At 48.8% G+C, this 16,832-nt stretch overlaps 7 protein-coding genes across 7 annotated transcripts; 4 read left to right on the top strand and 3 right to left on the bottom strand.

The window, feature by feature from the left end:
• Positions 1-508: 508 nt before the first annotated feature.
• VFPPC_11697 (endochitinase) lies at positions 509-1,516 on the top strand (the record flags this gene model as incomplete). The annotated part of the gene is made up of 1 exon (XM_018289806.1): positions 509-1,516. One exon carries the CDS (start codon positions 509-511, stop codon positions 1,514-1,516), a length of 1,008 nt encoding a protein of 335 aa, XP_018146180.1.
• Positions 1,517-3,065: 1,549 nt separating this feature from the next.
• Positions 3,066-4,835, top strand: VFPPC_15462 (hypothetical protein; the record flags this gene model as incomplete). The annotated part of the gene is made up of 1 exon (XM_018293215.1): positions 3,066-4,835. One exon carries the CDS (start codon positions 3,066-3,068, stop codon positions 4,833-4,835), a length of 1,770 nt encoding a protein of 589 aa, XP_018146179.1.
• Positions 4,836-5,143: 308 nt separating this feature from the next.
• Positions 5,144-6,991, bottom strand: VFPPC_11695 (cytochrome P450; the record flags this gene model as incomplete). Its single annotated transcript, XM_018289805.1, has 5 exons — positions 5,144-5,321; positions 5,389-5,555; positions 5,618-5,725; positions 5,794-6,650; positions 6,748-6,991. 5 exons carry the CDS (start codon positions 6,989-6,991, stop codon positions 5,144-5,146), a joined length of 1,554 nt encoding a protein of 517 aa, XP_018146178.1.
• Positions 6,992-9,960: 2,969 nt separating this feature from the next.
• Positions 9,961-10,542, top strand: VFPPC_11694 (cell wall protein; the record flags this gene model as incomplete). Its single annotated transcript, XM_018289804.1, has 1 exon — positions 9,961-10,542. The coding sequence occupies one exon, from the start codon at positions 9,961-9,963 to the stop codon at positions 10,540-10,542; it is 582 nt and encodes a 193-aa protein (XP_018146177.1).
• Positions 10,543-10,847: 305 nt separating this feature from the next.
• Positions 10,848-12,483, bottom strand: VFPPC_11693 (beta-lactamase family protein; the record flags this gene model as incomplete). The annotated part of the gene is made up of 2 exons (XM_018289803.1): positions 10,848-12,045; positions 12,116-12,483. The coding sequence occupies 2 exons, from the start codon at positions 12,481-12,483 to the stop codon at positions 10,848-10,850; spliced, it is 1,566 nt and encodes a 521-aa protein (XP_018146176.1).
• Positions 12,484-13,788: 1,305 nt separating this feature from the next.
• Positions 13,789-14,472, top strand: VFPPC_11692 (C6 finger domain-containing protein; the record flags this gene model as incomplete). Its single annotated transcript, XM_018289802.1, has 1 exon — positions 13,789-14,472. One exon carries the CDS (start codon positions 13,789-13,791, stop codon positions 14,470-14,472), a length of 684 nt encoding a protein of 227 aa, XP_018146175.1.
• A 224-nt stretch (positions 14,473-14,696) lies between these two features.
• On the bottom strand, positions 14,697-16,802 carry VFPPC_11691 (exonuclease III; the record flags this gene model as incomplete). The annotated part of the gene is made up of 1 exon (XM_018289801.1): positions 14,697-16,802. The coding sequence occupies one exon, from the start codon at positions 16,800-16,802 to the stop codon at positions 14,697-14,699; it is 2,106 nt and encodes a 701-aa protein (XP_018146174.1).
• Between the last annotated feature and the right edge of the window lie 30 nt (positions 16,803-16,832).

The following is a 16,832-nucleotide window of genomic DNA, read 5'->3' as shown; positions in this document are numbered from 1 at the left end:
ATTGGTCTGTTCCTGCTTGAGGCATTGTTCCTTGCGCGCACTAGTCTTCTTCTAGTAGGAGCTTATCGTGGATTTCTCCAGGTAGCATAGTTGCCCAGATTGGAGTTGTAACATCTTTCTCGTGACTCTTTTATAGCAGGATCCTACGTTACGCTCTTACGAGGGGGTCCGGGTATTGGGCGTCATTGTCCGCAAGATGGACTCAACTAACAAAAAGTAGAGGATTTCTAACCCTCTTCCTTAGCTACTCACAAAATACTACCTTGTGATTCCAACACATGGCATGGGTAATGTGGGCGACAACAGGCAGTTTAGGCTATTGGGCTGTGTGTATATATATGATGATTCCTGTCGCCCAAACGAACTTTTATGAAGACTCAGACAACTCTGAATGCATCAAGCCAAGCTATCAATTGGTCTTGGCCACGAAGAAACTTGGGCAGGCGTCTACTTGCTGCAGTGATAATAAGCCATCTACTCCAGAGTCTAGAGTCAAGACACATCCAAGATGCGTCCTATCGAGTTGTGCACAATCCTCGGTGCCGTGCCGGCAATCGCACAAGGCACGACATGTGCCACCAAAGGAAAGCCTGCGGGCAAAGTTCTCCAGGGATATTGGGAAAACTGGGACGGGTCAACAAACGGTGTTCACCCTCCGTTTGGTTGGACGCCTATTCAAAACCCTCTTATCAAACAGCACGGTTATAACGTCATCAATGCGGCTTTCCCGGTCATCCTCTCAGATGGGACGGCGCTGTGGCAAGACGGCATGGACACTGGTGTCAAAGTAGCGACGCCGGCAGAGATGTGCCAGGCCAAGGCTGCCGGCGCCACCATTCTCATGTCTATCGGAGGTGCTACCGCCGGCATAGATCTCAGCTCAAGCACAGTTGCAGACAGATTCGTCTCGACCATTGTCCCGATTCTAAAAAAGTACAACTTTGATGGTGTGGATATCGATATCGAGACGGGCTTGACCGGCAGCGGCAATATCAACACACTGTCCACGTCCCAGGCCAATTTGATCCGCATCATTGACGGAATCCTTGCGCAGATGCCAGCAAACTTTGGCTTGACCATGGCACCAGAGACTGCGTATGTCACTGGTGGCAGTGTGGTTTACGGATCCATCTGGGGTGCGTATTTGCCCATCATCAAGAAGTACGTCGACAACGGTCGGCTGTGGTGGCTGAACATGCAATACTACAACGGCAACATGTACGGCTGCGCAGGGGACTCTTACTCGGCTGGAACTGTCCAAGGCTTCGTAGCACAAACAGACTGCTTGAACAAGGGACTGGTTATTCAAGGCACCACAATCCGACTTCCGTACAGCATGCAGGTCCCTGGGCTGCCGGCGCAGTCTGGAGCTGGTGGCGGTTACATGTCCCCGAGTTTAGTTGGCCAAGCCTGGGATCACTATAACGGCGCTCTCAAGGGACTGATGACATGGTCGATCAACTGGGATGGTTCAAAGGGCTGGACGTTTGGTGATAACTTGAAAGGGCGGCTGTAAGAAAGGAAGTCAAGATGGTTTGCGAAATGGGAATTTGGGCAAGGAAAGACTGGGTTGCATGTGTCCGAATACTAGCTCCTAGATGCACATATATTGTACTTAAGAATGAGGTACTGTACCGGTACTGTACATACATACTTTCTGACACTTACCGGTACTTGGTGTAAGTAACTCGTAAATGCAAAGACCAGCCTTTGCCACCTTGATCCTTGTACTTACATATGTATGTTAGTAAGTGGCTGCATTTTCTTCCGCAAACAAACGGACGAAAACATGGGATACGTTTGTTTTACCCCGACTGTGTGGATCGATAGTGCCGTACAGTATTGCACCTTACTGTATGGCTGGATTTTATAGAACTATTATTGGAACATGGGGATTAGCGTGATCGGTTTATTAGTCCATCGCCATCCAGCATTGTTCAATGTTTGCTCCTATTGTTGATTTTCACAATGAGCACGAGCCATCCTGCTATCTGGCTGGAGAGACCGAGCTTCACAGGACAGGACAGCACAAGCACAATACAGTACGTTTAGACAAATTCCAAGCCTTGGAACACGAAAGGGTATATGGCTTCTATATTGGGAGACGACAGAACGGGCTCGATAACTCAGGTAACTTTCCAATCCCGTCCCGTAAGTGCCACCTCATCGGCGCTGATTACTATGAATCGTGAGAAGTCCTTGTAACTCATAATGTCAGGCGCCGAGGTTCCTAAATCACATTCATAGAGCTTCGATTAGTGTTAAGAAAGTAGCGCCGGGCAAGCACAAAAATATTTGTTATACTATCCATACAGTGCTCTACTGTACTGGACCTTTTTTTTTTTTTTTTTTTTTTTTTTGGAAAACTAGATTCATGACTCCTTATTCACCTGGTCAGATTAAGCCCGGATTCTTGGACCAATAACGTGTGAGACATGTCTTGTGCCACCAGACACTCTTCAAGTAACTATTGTCAGCCACCCTTGTGGCGAACAGCCGCCTTCAAGTTCGGCTGTTTGGTTGCAATTGCCTCATGCCGCTGGGCTGGCACGGACGGGCTTGATGACATCATGCGAATCGCATTTCCAATTGTAGTCCTGTGCAGTATAATAATGTACCTACCGCATTGTGCAACACATAGCATAACGGCAAAATTAGACAGGCACAGGCCAACTCGACTCGAGACGCCGCCACAAACTTTTGTGCTGTGAAGCAAGGGACGGAAAAAGAAGAGATGGGGCGAGAAGAGCAGGACATGTACGGAGTGCTGGTACAGGAGTAGTGAATCTGGCTTATTGTAGACTATCTGATAGTGTCAATATTGTGCGGTACAGTGCTGTACCGGAATTAAATTGACATTCAATATTTGGTCAGAGAGTAGTGAACATGTTCACAGCCTCAGCACTGTCCGTCTTCAGAACCTTATCAATACGGCACAGACCAAATCTTGCGTCTCTTAAAGATTCCCTTGGCCAATGCCGCTCTGTTTTCTGCAGTGGTTTGACCATCCCCAATTGTTCATCGCTACCGGTAGACTTTATGTCGACAAATCGAAACCACCAGCAATGGAGCCAGCTAGTGTTATAAACACCCGCAAAATGCGATATACTGGCCGTGCTTTGAGTTGTCTAAAATCGGGACGTCTCAACCCATCCCTTGATGCAGGCAATGACAAGTGTCTCAGCAGTCAAGCACCCTTTAGCAGTCGGCACTGGAACAATGCAGAGGTCGACGACGGTGACGGTAAGGGTCCCGCGAAGACCTTCAGCTCAAGGCCAGGTCGTAGAATTGGGCCATACCCGCTCACATCTCATCTAGCCAGTTGGGTGATTGATGCATTTATGAGATACAGCCCCTCGAATGCTGGCTTGGATCTAGTTCGACCTTTCTCCGATGAGTTTCATGAGGCTGTTGAACGGGAACGTGCCACTAGTACCGGCCTTCACGATTTGAACCTCATGGAGTTGACGTACCAGGTCACTTTAGAAATTGGCGCTGAAATCTTGCTGACAGCCACAGATAATGGCAACGTGTCTGATATTCAGGACGAGTACCATTCCTCGAATGCTGCTCGAGACGATCACTTCTCTCCTTGGGGCAAACTTCTCACCGGACTCGTTTGTGACCCTCCAATCATCTCTCAGTTTCCCTTCTACCTCATGATGTGTCAGTCTTTTGGTTTGGAATCTGACTCCTCTCGAGAGAACTATGTGTACTCTGCTCTGACTGGCGTTGATTGGGCCAAGGGCAAGAATGTCTACAGCGACCGCTTTCGAGCTTTCGAAGAAAACGCGAGGGCCTCTGTCCCTAGCCTGGACGACAAACTCTCCGGGGTGGATCGGTCTTTCTGGCGTATTTCTCTCGCATATCTCAGTGCCATGAACAAGATTGAAAACTCGAGAGAGTTCACAACGCCCCGAGGGTCTCACATCAACACCCCTCTAGACCCTTATCTGCTCATGGCAGTTCGAGGGTTCGACACAATCGGCTCTGCATACATGTGCAGTGACGGGGCCAGCTACCTCGATAACGCAGGAATGGACTCGCTCATCGGATCCGCTGTCCCGAATGACGTTATGGATCTTCACACGGATATCTTGACAGGAGAAACGCGTAACGTTCTCCGCCTACTCTACCCCAATGGCCAGAGTCTAGACCAGGCAATCAAAACCATGTCTACAGTATTCTCTGGTATGCTTTGTGAGCTCTTCCGTGGCCATAAGCGTGCAAGGTTTGAAGGCCGCGAAGACGGTCGAATTGCGGCGACGTCCCCTCCTTACAGCTTCTGCCGGGCTCGCCATCGCCGCATTTTCGAAGTAATGGAGTCATACATTGACCAATACCCCCAGTTTTGGGACTGGACGTGGGAAATTTACGAGCATGCCAAGCACCAGATCACCGAGGCCGGCCTCAATGAGCTGCTCATCGATGCTCTGCACCGCGGTATAGACCAGACCCCTCTCCCAGACTCGCAATATAATGGCTTCTACGACAGCTACTTTGAAATGATTGAGAACCGCCAGGAGTCGCCGAAGCTGAACAAATCCCTGGGTGTCAAGGGCGAGCTTGGTGATCTCGTGAGACAGCTTCACCATTTATGGCATATCGAACTCCGGGATCCCAATAAGAAGCCGGGCTGGGGTCGAAGATTTGATGAAAAATCCGACGCGCTTTTCAAAAAAGTCGGCGAGTACCTTGGTGTCAAGGGGGGAATCACAGACGAGGTGTATCAGTTTGCAATTGCCTATGGACGTCTGAGTATGGCTCTGCCGTACATTGCGTACCACACAATTGACGCAATCATCATTGTACATGGTGTTAAAGCGCCTAAATAGTATATTTTAAATGAATCTTAATACACCCTTAAGGCTCCGGCCGCAAAAGTGCAGATGATGGCCATGCCCAGCTGGTGACTGATGTTGTCCTCCAAGGACTCGCTCGGTACTCGCTCATCATAGTTATTTCGGGGAATTTCTGCTTCTCAAAGTCTTCATTATACTTCCATTATGGGTACGTGTAGTTGTGTACGAAAGATGCCTCAGCACAGAGCAATAATAATACAGTCCTTTACGTGTACATGGGCGTTTGACGCCACCGCTTATCAGAGAACATTGTCCAATATTCGCTGTCAACTATCCCTGCATCATTCTGTGCGTCTGCGATCAAATATCTTAGCAAAAACTCCTGTTGAATCAATGGCAGGCCTTGGGATGAAGCAGTCTCGAGCTGGTAAGATGTCTCGCTCTGTGGTGTTGGTAAACTCAACATCAAAGCCGGTGACCACTGCGGCCACTGTCAAGTATAATTCGGCCGTTGCTAGACTAAATTAGCTGATTAGCTTTTGCTCGGATAATGATTTGGAGTCGATTCAAAATAGATGAAGCTTACGTTTGGCCTACACACTGGCGGCTGCCCTTCGAAAATGATACCATGTACTTCTGCAGAGGGAAACCATCCCTCTCGGCCTCAAGCCATCTCTCGGGAGAGAACTTTTCAGGGTTCGGGAAAATAGCCTCATCCATGTGAACCCAGTAGTTTGATGAACTTACTGGAGTCTGTTTGCGGATGTTAGTTTTCTGTGCCGATTTGAATAACTGGCCCTTGTTAAGGGACTTACCCCTGAAGGAATAACCCAGGTGCCATAATGCATTGGATCGTGGGAAATGCGTGGCAGGCGACCGACAGCGCCATGATTTAGTCGCAGGGCTTCATTAACCACGGCGGTCTAAGAGGTCTTCAATCAGAACGTGCCAATACGAATCTTGGGGCAAAGGGTAGGTGCGTTGAACATACGAGATACTTCCTCTGCTCGAGCCATTTCAGCAGAGACGCCTCACCCGACCCAGAGGGCATATCCCGTAAATCGTATCTTAAGCTGGCAAGTATGTCTGGGTCTCGCATCACGTACCACACGAGCAACGTTAGCGTCCATGACGTTGTCTCACTGCCCGCACCCATGAGTGATTTGCCTTCATCAATTAGTCGCTGATAAGACTTTTCTTCGATAGGCAAGTCACTGCTAAGCAAGGTTGTGAAAACTGATGATCCCATGCTTGATTTGTTGTCCGATTTCGCCTTGACCAACGTCTCGACCCTCTTGTGGACGATGGCCTCCCAATTCAAGAGACCAGCAAATGTGCTGCTTATTCGCGACAATATAAAGAGGGGGATGCATCTCACAATGCCAACGACCCAAGGAAACTGTCTGATAAAGGCGGCTGCTTCTACGCCACTCAAAAGAACATCTTTAAAGTGTTGTTGGAAGTCATCTTTGGTGAGACAGCTGTAGCTTTCGCCGAAGCTATACTCCGTGACGACGTCGTTTGCAAGGGCGAAGAATGCGGCATCAAGGCGTACAACCTTCTTACTGTGTGCAATATCCCTAAAGCGACCACATAAAGTGTTAATTTTTCCTTGAATCAAATCCTCAATTTCGTAAATAGCCTTCTTGGAGAATGACACGTTCAAGGCTTTTCGCCGAATGCGGTGGTGGTCATGAGAACAGGTCGCAAAAACACCAGTCGGTACGCCTAGGAACACGACCCAAGCCGCGTATTTGTCTCGCTTTTTGGAAGCTGGTGCGTATATCTCATCGTAAAAACTTGTGTCGAGGATGTGGACCTCATGAGGGTTGATGCGAACAATGGGACCTAGTGTGAGCAGAATAGATGTTGGCTGACTGTTGTCACGAAGCGGGCACAAGTCTCTCAATCAACCTGGCTGAGGCCAGTGGATAGGGCTTTTTACCATATGCATCATGCATCCGTTTTATCTCCCAGCAAAACGTCCCTTGCCCGATCACGTCGTAGTAGAACTCGTACCAGCTAGTGACCGCGGCCAGTTTGGGCCCCGGGATGTGTCTGAGGGGGTGAAAGTAGAGGCGGTACACAGCCAGCAATATCGAGTATGCGACAACAGCTAGTGCCGATACAAGTATCATGCTAGTGGGTGAAATGGCCATGGCCAGCGTGATTTGTGGTGATATCGACATGGTGAAACGTAGATTTGGCGATGGTCGTGACGAGGAGAGAATCGTGTGTTGAGGAGAAGTTGAGGCTGTGAGGGCCGTGTGTTAGTACCAGAGAGTCTGGGAAGTAAACGAATATGACGTCTCATATCTAATAAGTCGTTTCATCGGGATATGGAGCTGTGAATGCGTGCTTGACGCATAAGCACAAGATTTACTGTAAGCCACTTACAGTACCTCGCAAAAGCTAGTGATTCAACGCCATGAGGTACTTGCATGTACCAGACTGTAAATAATATACCTTTGCAGGATTCTTGAATGCGTTAAATCCTTCTTGCGCTTTATTCCTCGGCTATGGAGCTCTATTATCCCATTGGCTACAAAGTCTGCACACCCGGAGAGATAGTTTTGGCAACCAACAGGAAGAGCTCAGCTGTTTCGATATTGAGGAAAGAGGTCAGCAACGTGGCCCTCCGACTGGCCCTGGTTGGGTATATGTCACTTTGCATCGAATTGACTGATACATAACTAACGTGTCTAGTACCAGGTGGCCACGGACCCAAACGGGGTTGTTGATCTACTGGGAATAATAACGCCATACCAACAAGGTCATGTAATAAGTCAATAAATGTCGAGAACTGGATCCCAGCTTCACTACGGGCATTACAGATTAAGCATTGCTTCTCAAACTTCTGGGCGGAAAATATTAATACAGAAGCGGACAAAACTGAGCATAGTACTTTATTGTAGGAATCACTTCATGGTGTAGGTACGGCAGAGTCTCGTGTTTGCATCAAGATAGACATTTTAGTGGATTTCCGCAACTACCATGGCCAGCTCAACACCTACTGCACCGGTACAGTACTGTATTAAATCGTCTAATGCAGATTGCCCGGGGGTGACGAGCCCCCAGCAATGGCAATAAACCGAACCTTTGGCCAGGTACGCTATTGTTGGAGCCCGAGCATAGAACAATAGCAGAGCCACCGCATGACAATAATTTTGGATGGAGACGGGACTATAAATCTATGGGGAAGCATCCATGGCACCTCATTAACTAGCAAATAGCTTACTATTGTTTCTCATGTCCGTGCTTTGGACTATGTCCACAGGAGGACCCGGATCACGTCGCCTATCGATGCCAAGCATTAACCCTTGGTGGAAGAATCACCCGCTTCCAAGGCACCAGCTAGGCTTTAAATAGCAAGCACACCTAAATGCGAAAGTCTGTCGTACTGTGGCCTCTATGCCTTTTATTGTTGCTGTGTTATAGTATTATTATTTGTTTTAGCACTGTTGCATCTAAACCGCCTTTCCTCTTCCGTTTGGGCGTTCGCACGCGTATAGAAAGGTACCAGACAGTATTAAATATACAGTAACGGCTTTAGCCTACGCTTGAATGTTGCCGCGCGAGCCGGTGGAAAATATTACACTGCCATACAGGACACTTGATTGCTGCACGGTAGCGTGCCGAGTCTTTGACTTGACAGAAGATTCACTGATGCCATGCCATGCTCTGCGTGGAAAGTCGGAATCAATACGACTCTTCATAGCGTATGCTGCCAGGCAAGAGAGTGGCCTTGCTTCTATACGGCAAATTTGTCAAGTTCACTAGTGGTTAATTGGTGTACAGGTACCATACCTGTAAAAAACGCATGTACTATGCTTCAATAATGTCTCGTTTCATTGCGCCCGCGCCGGATGGTGACAACACTGTGATCAATAAAACACGCAGGTCCAGCGCGGGTGAGATTGCTGTGATCAGAGATAGGGGAGTTGGCCTTGGCTACCATTCGGCTTAGGGCGATCCATTCCGAGAACCGTGGCATTCAAGACCTCGTCGTGACATTCGGTTGTATTCATAGAGGCAGTGACAAGTGGCGAAGTAGTTCAAGGTGCCTTACCGTGGCTAGGCGCAGTGCATGTGAACCGTTTACTAAATAACGGCATCTGTGCCAGTAGAGGGAAACTAAATACCAAGGACAGAAAAATAGAGGACCTCAGCGTTGGATGCATAAGTACCGTTATACTATGGCATGACTACTGTACAAAAGATGCACCAGTTCCTCTTGTAATACGTCTTTCAACGGGGCATCAAGATTTTAGCACTTTGTACGACTGCTTTCTACATTGGCCTGATTCTAGGACTATTTTTACTTTCGGGGGCTTATAACCTGCGTGGGAGTTGGAGAAGGGACACACAGGGTTACATGCGGGCTTTGGTCATGCGAATAGACGGTTCACTGCACTCAAAACTCCTTCCACCCACATGATATGTCATTTCCCAGCGTAAAAGTTCATCCTCCGTTGCCATAATTGGGAACTGTCAAGCGATACAGCTTGAGGGACGTAGCCATAGTCACTGAGTGTGCCAAGTGACTACAGGGAGGTCTCGTACGACTAAGTTCGACCAGCCAACAACGAAACGGTGTATGTGACTTTTCGGCTGCGGTGGTATCTAGTTCGGGTAGGTTGTTATTGCTTGCACCCCTTCATGTGCATAGTCACACGCCGCCCGGTTAGTCAAGATCCTTGTGGTGGTGAATATGAGCTGACAATTTATCAGGAATGTCTTTCGAAACTGCAATATTTTGCTTTACCTTCTATATGCGGAAGAGAGTGCAGATCTCAATGACACTCGGCGTGGATGCTGCTGCAACTCATTGACGGGATCACAGCCGAATGGGGCATCTCCAATAACCTTATAATAACTACATATTGCCACGTCATGTCACGACAACAAGACAACTTACTCTTTTGGAGTATAGATGATTTGAAATTCATTTTGTTCCGTCTTCCGGTATGACCCGGCGATTGGGTGCGTGTAGGGAGCTGGATTCCCTTTTGCTCACGCCGCAACATATATCTACGGCCTCTACTGTCCAGACATCTACAAAAATCATCGCATCTCCTCCACAAGGCTTTTATTGAAATACCCACGGACTATTCTCAATAGACACGTTTCCCCTAGGGAATCAAAGATAAACGTCATTATGAAATTCTGCCTCGCGGCTTCTCTTCTTTACTTGGCTGGCGGAGTTTATGGCGCCGTTGCAACCCCTCCACCAACAAGGCTCGGAGGATTCACCCCTATTCCCTTAGAACATGATCTCCCTACAGCCATATCGGTCCTCACAGCCGTAAATACTAGTTTCAACGTAGTTGAAGCTGCCGTTAGGGAATACCATGGCGATATAGCGCCCCTGAGAGCGGCCGCCTCTGACTTTCTCTCCACCATTCAGTCTGGGACAACGACTGTGAACGGAATGACTCCACTGACCGCGGCGGAATGTCTCTCCTTGATAAGCCCTGCCAGGGATCTTCAAGATAGGAGCAGAGCTCTGGCAATCCAGCTCAAGGAAAAGAAGACCATCATCCAGCGGCATAAACACTGCGCGACAATACATGACTTCCTGGACAAGGGTACCCCTCTCAGCGTTGGTCTTATTACCGCCGTCGTCTCCAAAGTGCCAAAGAATTTCAGAGGAATTGTTCAACGAGAAGGAGACAAAATAACCAAGGAGATAGAGGACTCCCGGGAAACGTTTGCTCCCGTAAACTGTTCAGATGCTTAGCGGGGCTATTGCCGATTGTTACATTGACTGAATTGTGCTACATATGCCCAGAATCAGACATGACGACATTGGAAGTATGAGAATATAATTGTATCTATGAAATCCAATGAGGTTTGGGCGTTATGCTTTTTGCCGTTCCATTATTAATACTAGTTCGTTCCGGGTGCCCAATTTCGAGAAACTAGAATGCTCAACAATTTGTTCACCTCGTTTGCAATGTTGACTGTTTATTTGGTGTGCTCGGAGCAGGAAACGAAGCCAAAAACTCCCGCCAAGCTGCAGTATTATATGACTCGATAATGGCATTAGGCGACATGTTGGCTTTGCCAAATCTCACGCAGTTCATCGACCGGCAAACCACCCGTGATCCTCTCAAACCAGATTAGTCGACCCAAGTTTGGCTCTAGATCTAGCCCCATCATAAATCTTTCTTTTTCCAGTCGAAATTCGGCATTGATCAGACCCCCTTTGATACCTCCGAGCTCATCGCAAAGCTTCATCCTAGCCGCATACTTCCGCTGCTCGCTGACATGCTCGAATTCCAGCGTGAAACCCATTGATCGATCCGATGCATCAATGTACAGTTTGTTATGTCGAATAACTACTTCCAAAGTGTGATATCCAACATTAGTAAATGTCCCAATGTATGCTGTCAGTGGGAAGACCTGTCTCTGCCGCTCAGTAGGTACTGATTGAGATTGGCATCGAGCCGGCGGCTCTTCAGCCTCCCCTGAGTCTTCCTGTGCCAGCGAGCCAGCCTTACCCCCATCGAATCTCTCAACAGCTGGTACATTGAGAAGTTCATCAATTAATTCAGACGCAAGAGTGATGGCGACACGTTGTCCGTCGAGCGAGTTTGTGAAGATGACGCCGCCAAACTTGAACTCGGGAAGAAAGAAGATATGTGAACCAAAGCCAGGAACGCCGCCAGGGTGGCATACCACGAGAAAGCCGCGGTAGTAATATGTAATCAGTCCAGCAGCGTAAACATCTGGCGACGTGCGGGGAGAAAGATTTTCGGCGTCCGGATTCATCAGCGTACGCTGACGCAGCAAATCGCGGTATGCAGCTTCGCTGATGGGCTTCTCCTGGTTCACGAGTGCCTTGATCCATTTGATATAATCTGCTGCGCAAGTAATGATGGAGCCTGCGCCTTGTGCTTCAGGACAATCCAGGCACTGAATCTCTGTATACGCTGAGAGTCTCTCATCCCACGTGTATCCAGTAGCAATCAACTCGCTGAGCCCTTTTTGTCGGGCCCTGAAGGGTTGAAGGTTGGTCAAAGTCATTCCCAAAGGCTGGAAAAACCGGTCATGGAGGAAGTCAGCGAACTTAGTGCCGCTCAATTCCTCCACGAGATACGCAGCTGCTGTAAACATCATATTACAATACATGTACTTGGAGCGGACCGGAGCGGCTGTGTCTAGGTTTCTCAGATTTCGCGTCACAGACTTGGCATCATCGGGCCGAGCAGCCCTTGGGCTCATGTACGAAAAATCGTGTCTAGGAGATGTTAACTTGTCTATATCTTTTTGTCTCGAGTGTTGGACACATTCCCAACGGGTTTCCTTACGGTGCCATTCCACTTCTGTGGCTGAGAATGTCTTCTACAGTTACAGTCGCAGTCTCAGCCTCACTTGCAAGCACAAAATCATCTCGTAGAAGTGTTGACATAGGAGTATCCCACTGTATGCCTCGATATTTGTCATTTTCATCGACAAGAAGACTGACAGCAGCTGCCGTCATACTCTTTGAAGTCGAAGCTGCATCAAAAAGAGTCTCCGGCGTGCAATCGCGAGGTGGATTGATGCATGATTTCCCGTATGCTGCTGTCTCAATCCTGTCGCCTTGGACAATGGCGGCGGCAAGTCCTGGAACATGATGCTTGTTGAGCAGATGCCGTGCTCGTGAAGCGAACCTCTCGCCTGTGAAAAATTCCATCGCAAGTACGGGACGCAATTGATACACGGGGTAGCGACTGTTCATACGATGTAAAGAGCAAGTTATGATTCATCACGAGTTGAGAACCCCCGCTGATGTTTTTTATTTTCTCTTACGTCTTTATTAAAGAAGAAGCATAACGACGTTCATTGTGGGGCCCTTTTTCATATTAGGAAGCTGCAAATCGTCTGTGGAAAAGCTATCTGGTGGTGCTGGGAAGTGGCGTCTCGCGTAGAATCATTAGTCTATGTCAATATAAAGATGTCCACAACGGCCCACGTCTCATACATTACGAACTCACCTGATCACAGCTAAATCTATCAAGGGTGCTAGTATTTCCTGTGAAGCAAAACTATCGACACCCTGGTGTCTTCAGCTTGAAGATGCAGCTGCATTGTGAACATGTCAGAAGGAGCTAACTGTTCTGGAACGTAGCCTGCCGGGTAGTTCTTCAGGCATCATGTATTGTAAGTCAATGCCAGTATTGTTTGGGCGGATTCCGCTGTCCTCAGGGTGGCCTCATCTTGCCCGTGCCCCATCATGCCAAGAATATGAGCAATATGCTTGTGGAACTCGACCAGAGCGGAGGTTGGCCAGCAGGTCTACCAGGTTCAAAGACAGCAGACCAGACTAAACCGCAAATGGGTTCAGCCACAGACCAAGCATATTCACAGCGTCAATGGAACTCAGAGGCTTGCCCAAGGTGCTAAGTTTGTATGGCTACACTCAAGGCTTTCCACTTCAACAAGCACCAGAGTTGGACTCTTCCATCACGAGTCTTCCCTCACACCGGACCCCAAAGCACCGCACACCACTTGCGCTAGCTACGAAGGTATGAAAAGTGGCTCCCGATACTCTACTTCACGTCAAAAGGTGTGCGAAAACTGCGCCGCTGCCAAAGCAAAGTGTGACAGAGGGTTTGAGCAATGCTCTAGATGCGCAACTCGGGGTATACGCTGCGTCTACCCCAGCCTCAGTGCAAATACCGGCTCTACAAGTAAATGGAACGAGACTGCAGATACTCATGTCTCATTTGCCGGCGAGAGAAAGTCTTCCAGCAAATATGCGAAGCTCGAGACATTGGACTTTGGCCATGTCAGCCTTCGTTGTCCAATAAATGTGGATGACATTCAGAATCGATGGCTGAACGCTTTTGTCCCAGTCTCTGGCCAGCGACCTAAACAGTATCCGGCGGTGATTACAACCTTCATTAGCAATACTCTCAATTCTTTTGTCTCAGTTGCTAGTAGAGGGCGAACCGTACCCTCATTCATACACAAATCGCAGGTTCGTGCCCTTTCAACAATGCCACCTTTGTCAACTTGCCTCAGTCTGGTTCGAATGTGCGAGAGACCGGTGCCAGGCAGCGAGAGCACTGTTGCCGATCTTCTTCGCAGGGAAATGGCGAGCCTCTATACGAATCGTACCAACTGTGATAACCTCGTGATGCTCGCCGCATTTCAAGCCTTTCTGATCTACGCAATGTCACTGTTCTACAAGCTTGGCCAAGGTTCACATGGCAGTGTTAGGGAAGCAATGATGAACCTCCAGGACCTCGCAGGATTGAGCTGCCGGCAGGGGCTTGTGTGTAATGAAGAGCTACAACGCGTGCGACCGAGTTGGGAGGCCTGGATAATCGCTGAAGCCAAACGACGAACTTTGTTCACAATGTACCTTTTCGATGGTGTCTTGTCATCCATCGACGGCCTTCCAACATATCTCGGTACTGAACTACAAGGACTTCCGGCTCCGGCGTCGAAAGATCTCTGGGAGGCGGATACACGGGAGCTCTGGGAAACCTCGTATAGCTTACATCTGGCTGACTGGCCCACTGGGCAGCTTCGTATCGATGAACTTTGGCCCATGCCTGAGGAAGCGGACGAATCTGCAATCCTCGACCGGCGCAACCGAGTAGATCGTTGGTTGGAAGATGTGGATAGTTACAGCATGATGCTATATGCCGTGACGAGCTGCACCCACGGCAGTTAGATCTGGTAACTTATTCGCCAACTAGTACTATTTGCACCATTTGGCACTTTGGGCTTTTACAGAAACAGGGTGTACGAATGGTGATTATTGAACCATTTATTGTAGATAGTAATCAATTCCGAACCGTACTCGCCTTCGTCTTTTGTAGTAGTTGAATACTTCATCTTGCGCAGAGCTTCACCACTTCCACCGCCGCCGTCTAATCTGCATACTATTCGACAATCCTACAAAGTTATCCTGTAGGTTGTCAACACCGCCTTGTGATCTGATGTCCATTCATTATTGCCGTGATTTGGCTCGGGCGTTGGGTTGCCTACCACAAGTGCCTCGGAGCCTTGCACGCTTAGTTTGCGACCCTTGTGGTAGACAAAGTCGATTCGATCCAATGGTTCTGCTCTGCCGTTGTTATTGAGGTAGATAGGTGACCAAGTAATACCTGGATTTGCCCCTGGATCAGAATACGCCACGCGGAATGAGTCGATTAGCCCAGCGTCGGTTGGATACTTGGACGTGGGCCATGGAACATCACCAACGTTACAATGCTGGCTCTTGGTGGCGCCCGTCCAGTCCAAATGAGACGGGGCGTTAAAATCTCCCAGAAGAAAAACGGGCACATTGCCGGCATTTGACAGATGGTCCCCCATTTTTTGAGTGATCTCTTGAATTTGGGGAGTGCGTCCCGATTGTGCCTCCCGCTCCATTACGCGGCTCACGCTCATCCTGTCGAAGCAGAAATCGTATGGACCATAAGGGTCATAGCCAAGGTGGGCATTCCAGACGACAATCTCGCTCCGGGAGCCATCCAAGGAAATCTTGACTGATCCCGACATGGACGTTGCTGAGAAGACTTGAGTGATGGGATACCGACTTATTATGGAAACATCAGGCCCCTGCCACGAGTACCAGCCGAGGGCTCGAGCAAGACGAGTCCCGTGGCCACCAGTACTCTCCTGGAATCCGGCAATGTCCACATCCTTATCTACCAAGAAGCGTACCTGTTTCTCATGGTAATTGGTAACCTGCGTACCCCCATGCCAAAGGTTGAACGTCAGAACCCTTAACTGGTCAACCAGCGACGAACCGGCAGGTTTAACGGGAATGCGTACTGCAACCGATGCAATAGCGCCATTCGCGTTCTTTGCTTCAACTTGAAGTGTAGTATCCTTTGCTCCAGGTGGCGGTGTACCACTGATCACACCAGAAGGACTGATTGTGGCCCAGTCTCCCCCACGAGTCACTGTAAACTTGGTATCAACATCGCCAGGCTGACTGACGAGATTCTCCAGGCTTGCCTCAAACCTATCACCCTGACGAGCGTTCTTGGTCGTAATTGAATTGACAATGAAGCTGAATGGTGCTGAATTTCGTACCCGTACAACGACAGGCTCGGATACCCATTTGTACCCGCCATTGGCAAGAAAAAAGACCTTGTATGCCCCAGGATTGAGCGCCTTTATCGACAAAGTGATCTCGCCGATGGACTTGGGAGCCCAGTTCCAAGTCAAAGCCGGCTGATCCTGGACTTGATTCTCAGGGCCGCCTCCATCAGCATGGTACAATCCGATCCAGTTCTTGTCATTGGACTGTGTGGTTGTGTACTTGATATTCAGAGGTGCTCTGCTATAGTCTGCGCTCACGGAGCCGGGCAACTTGCCTGCGTCTCCCAAGGCAAATTGAACTGGTGCAGAAAGTGATTCATACTTGTCATCTGCGAGAAAGTATGCCTTGTATTGACCGGAGCCGAGTCCATCATTGTCGAATTCAACGGAGCCGTGCGCTCCAGGGGCATATGACCATCGAATGGACGGCTGATCAAAGACGCCGTTCTCTGGCCCACCGGCTGACGCAAAATAAAGACCAATCCAGTTCTTTGACCCTGATTTTGAGGTTTTGTAATCAAACTTGAGTGGCTTTGTTGACGCAAGACTAAGAGTGCCCGGCATATTTTCACCGAGAGCGAAGTAGACTGGCTCTGAAAGCCACTTGTAGCCATTTTTGGCGAGGAAGTAAGCCTTATAAGATCCTGTAGCAAGACCATCGGTCGAAAGTTGAAGAACGCCGTCTGCCTGTGTTGCATAGCTCCATTTCAGGGAATCCTCGGCCTTGACACCATTGTCAGGTCCGCCGCCGGAAGGATGGTAGACGCCAATCCAGTTCTGGGAATCCGGCTCTGAAGTGCTGTACTTGAACTCCAATGGGTTTGTCGATCTTACACTGAAAAATCCTGGTTGTGTTGCTGGTTCTCTAGGAACAACGGCAGAGTCAATCTGGCCTGCTTGAAGGAGCAATAAGCTCAAAATGGCAGTTTGCAGATATCGAAGCCGAGCCATGATGACATGAGCTAGATAAACAGAGTCCGA

This window comes from Pochonia chlamydosporia, chromosome 2, assembly GCF_001653235.2.
Source record: "Pochonia chlamydosporia 170 chromosome 2, whole genome shotgun sequence".
NCBI lineage: Eukaryota > Fungi > Ascomycota > Sordariomycetes > Hypocreales > Clavicipitaceae > Pochonia > Pochonia chlamydosporia.
This window is presented reverse-complemented; position numbering and strand designations above follow the sequence as displayed.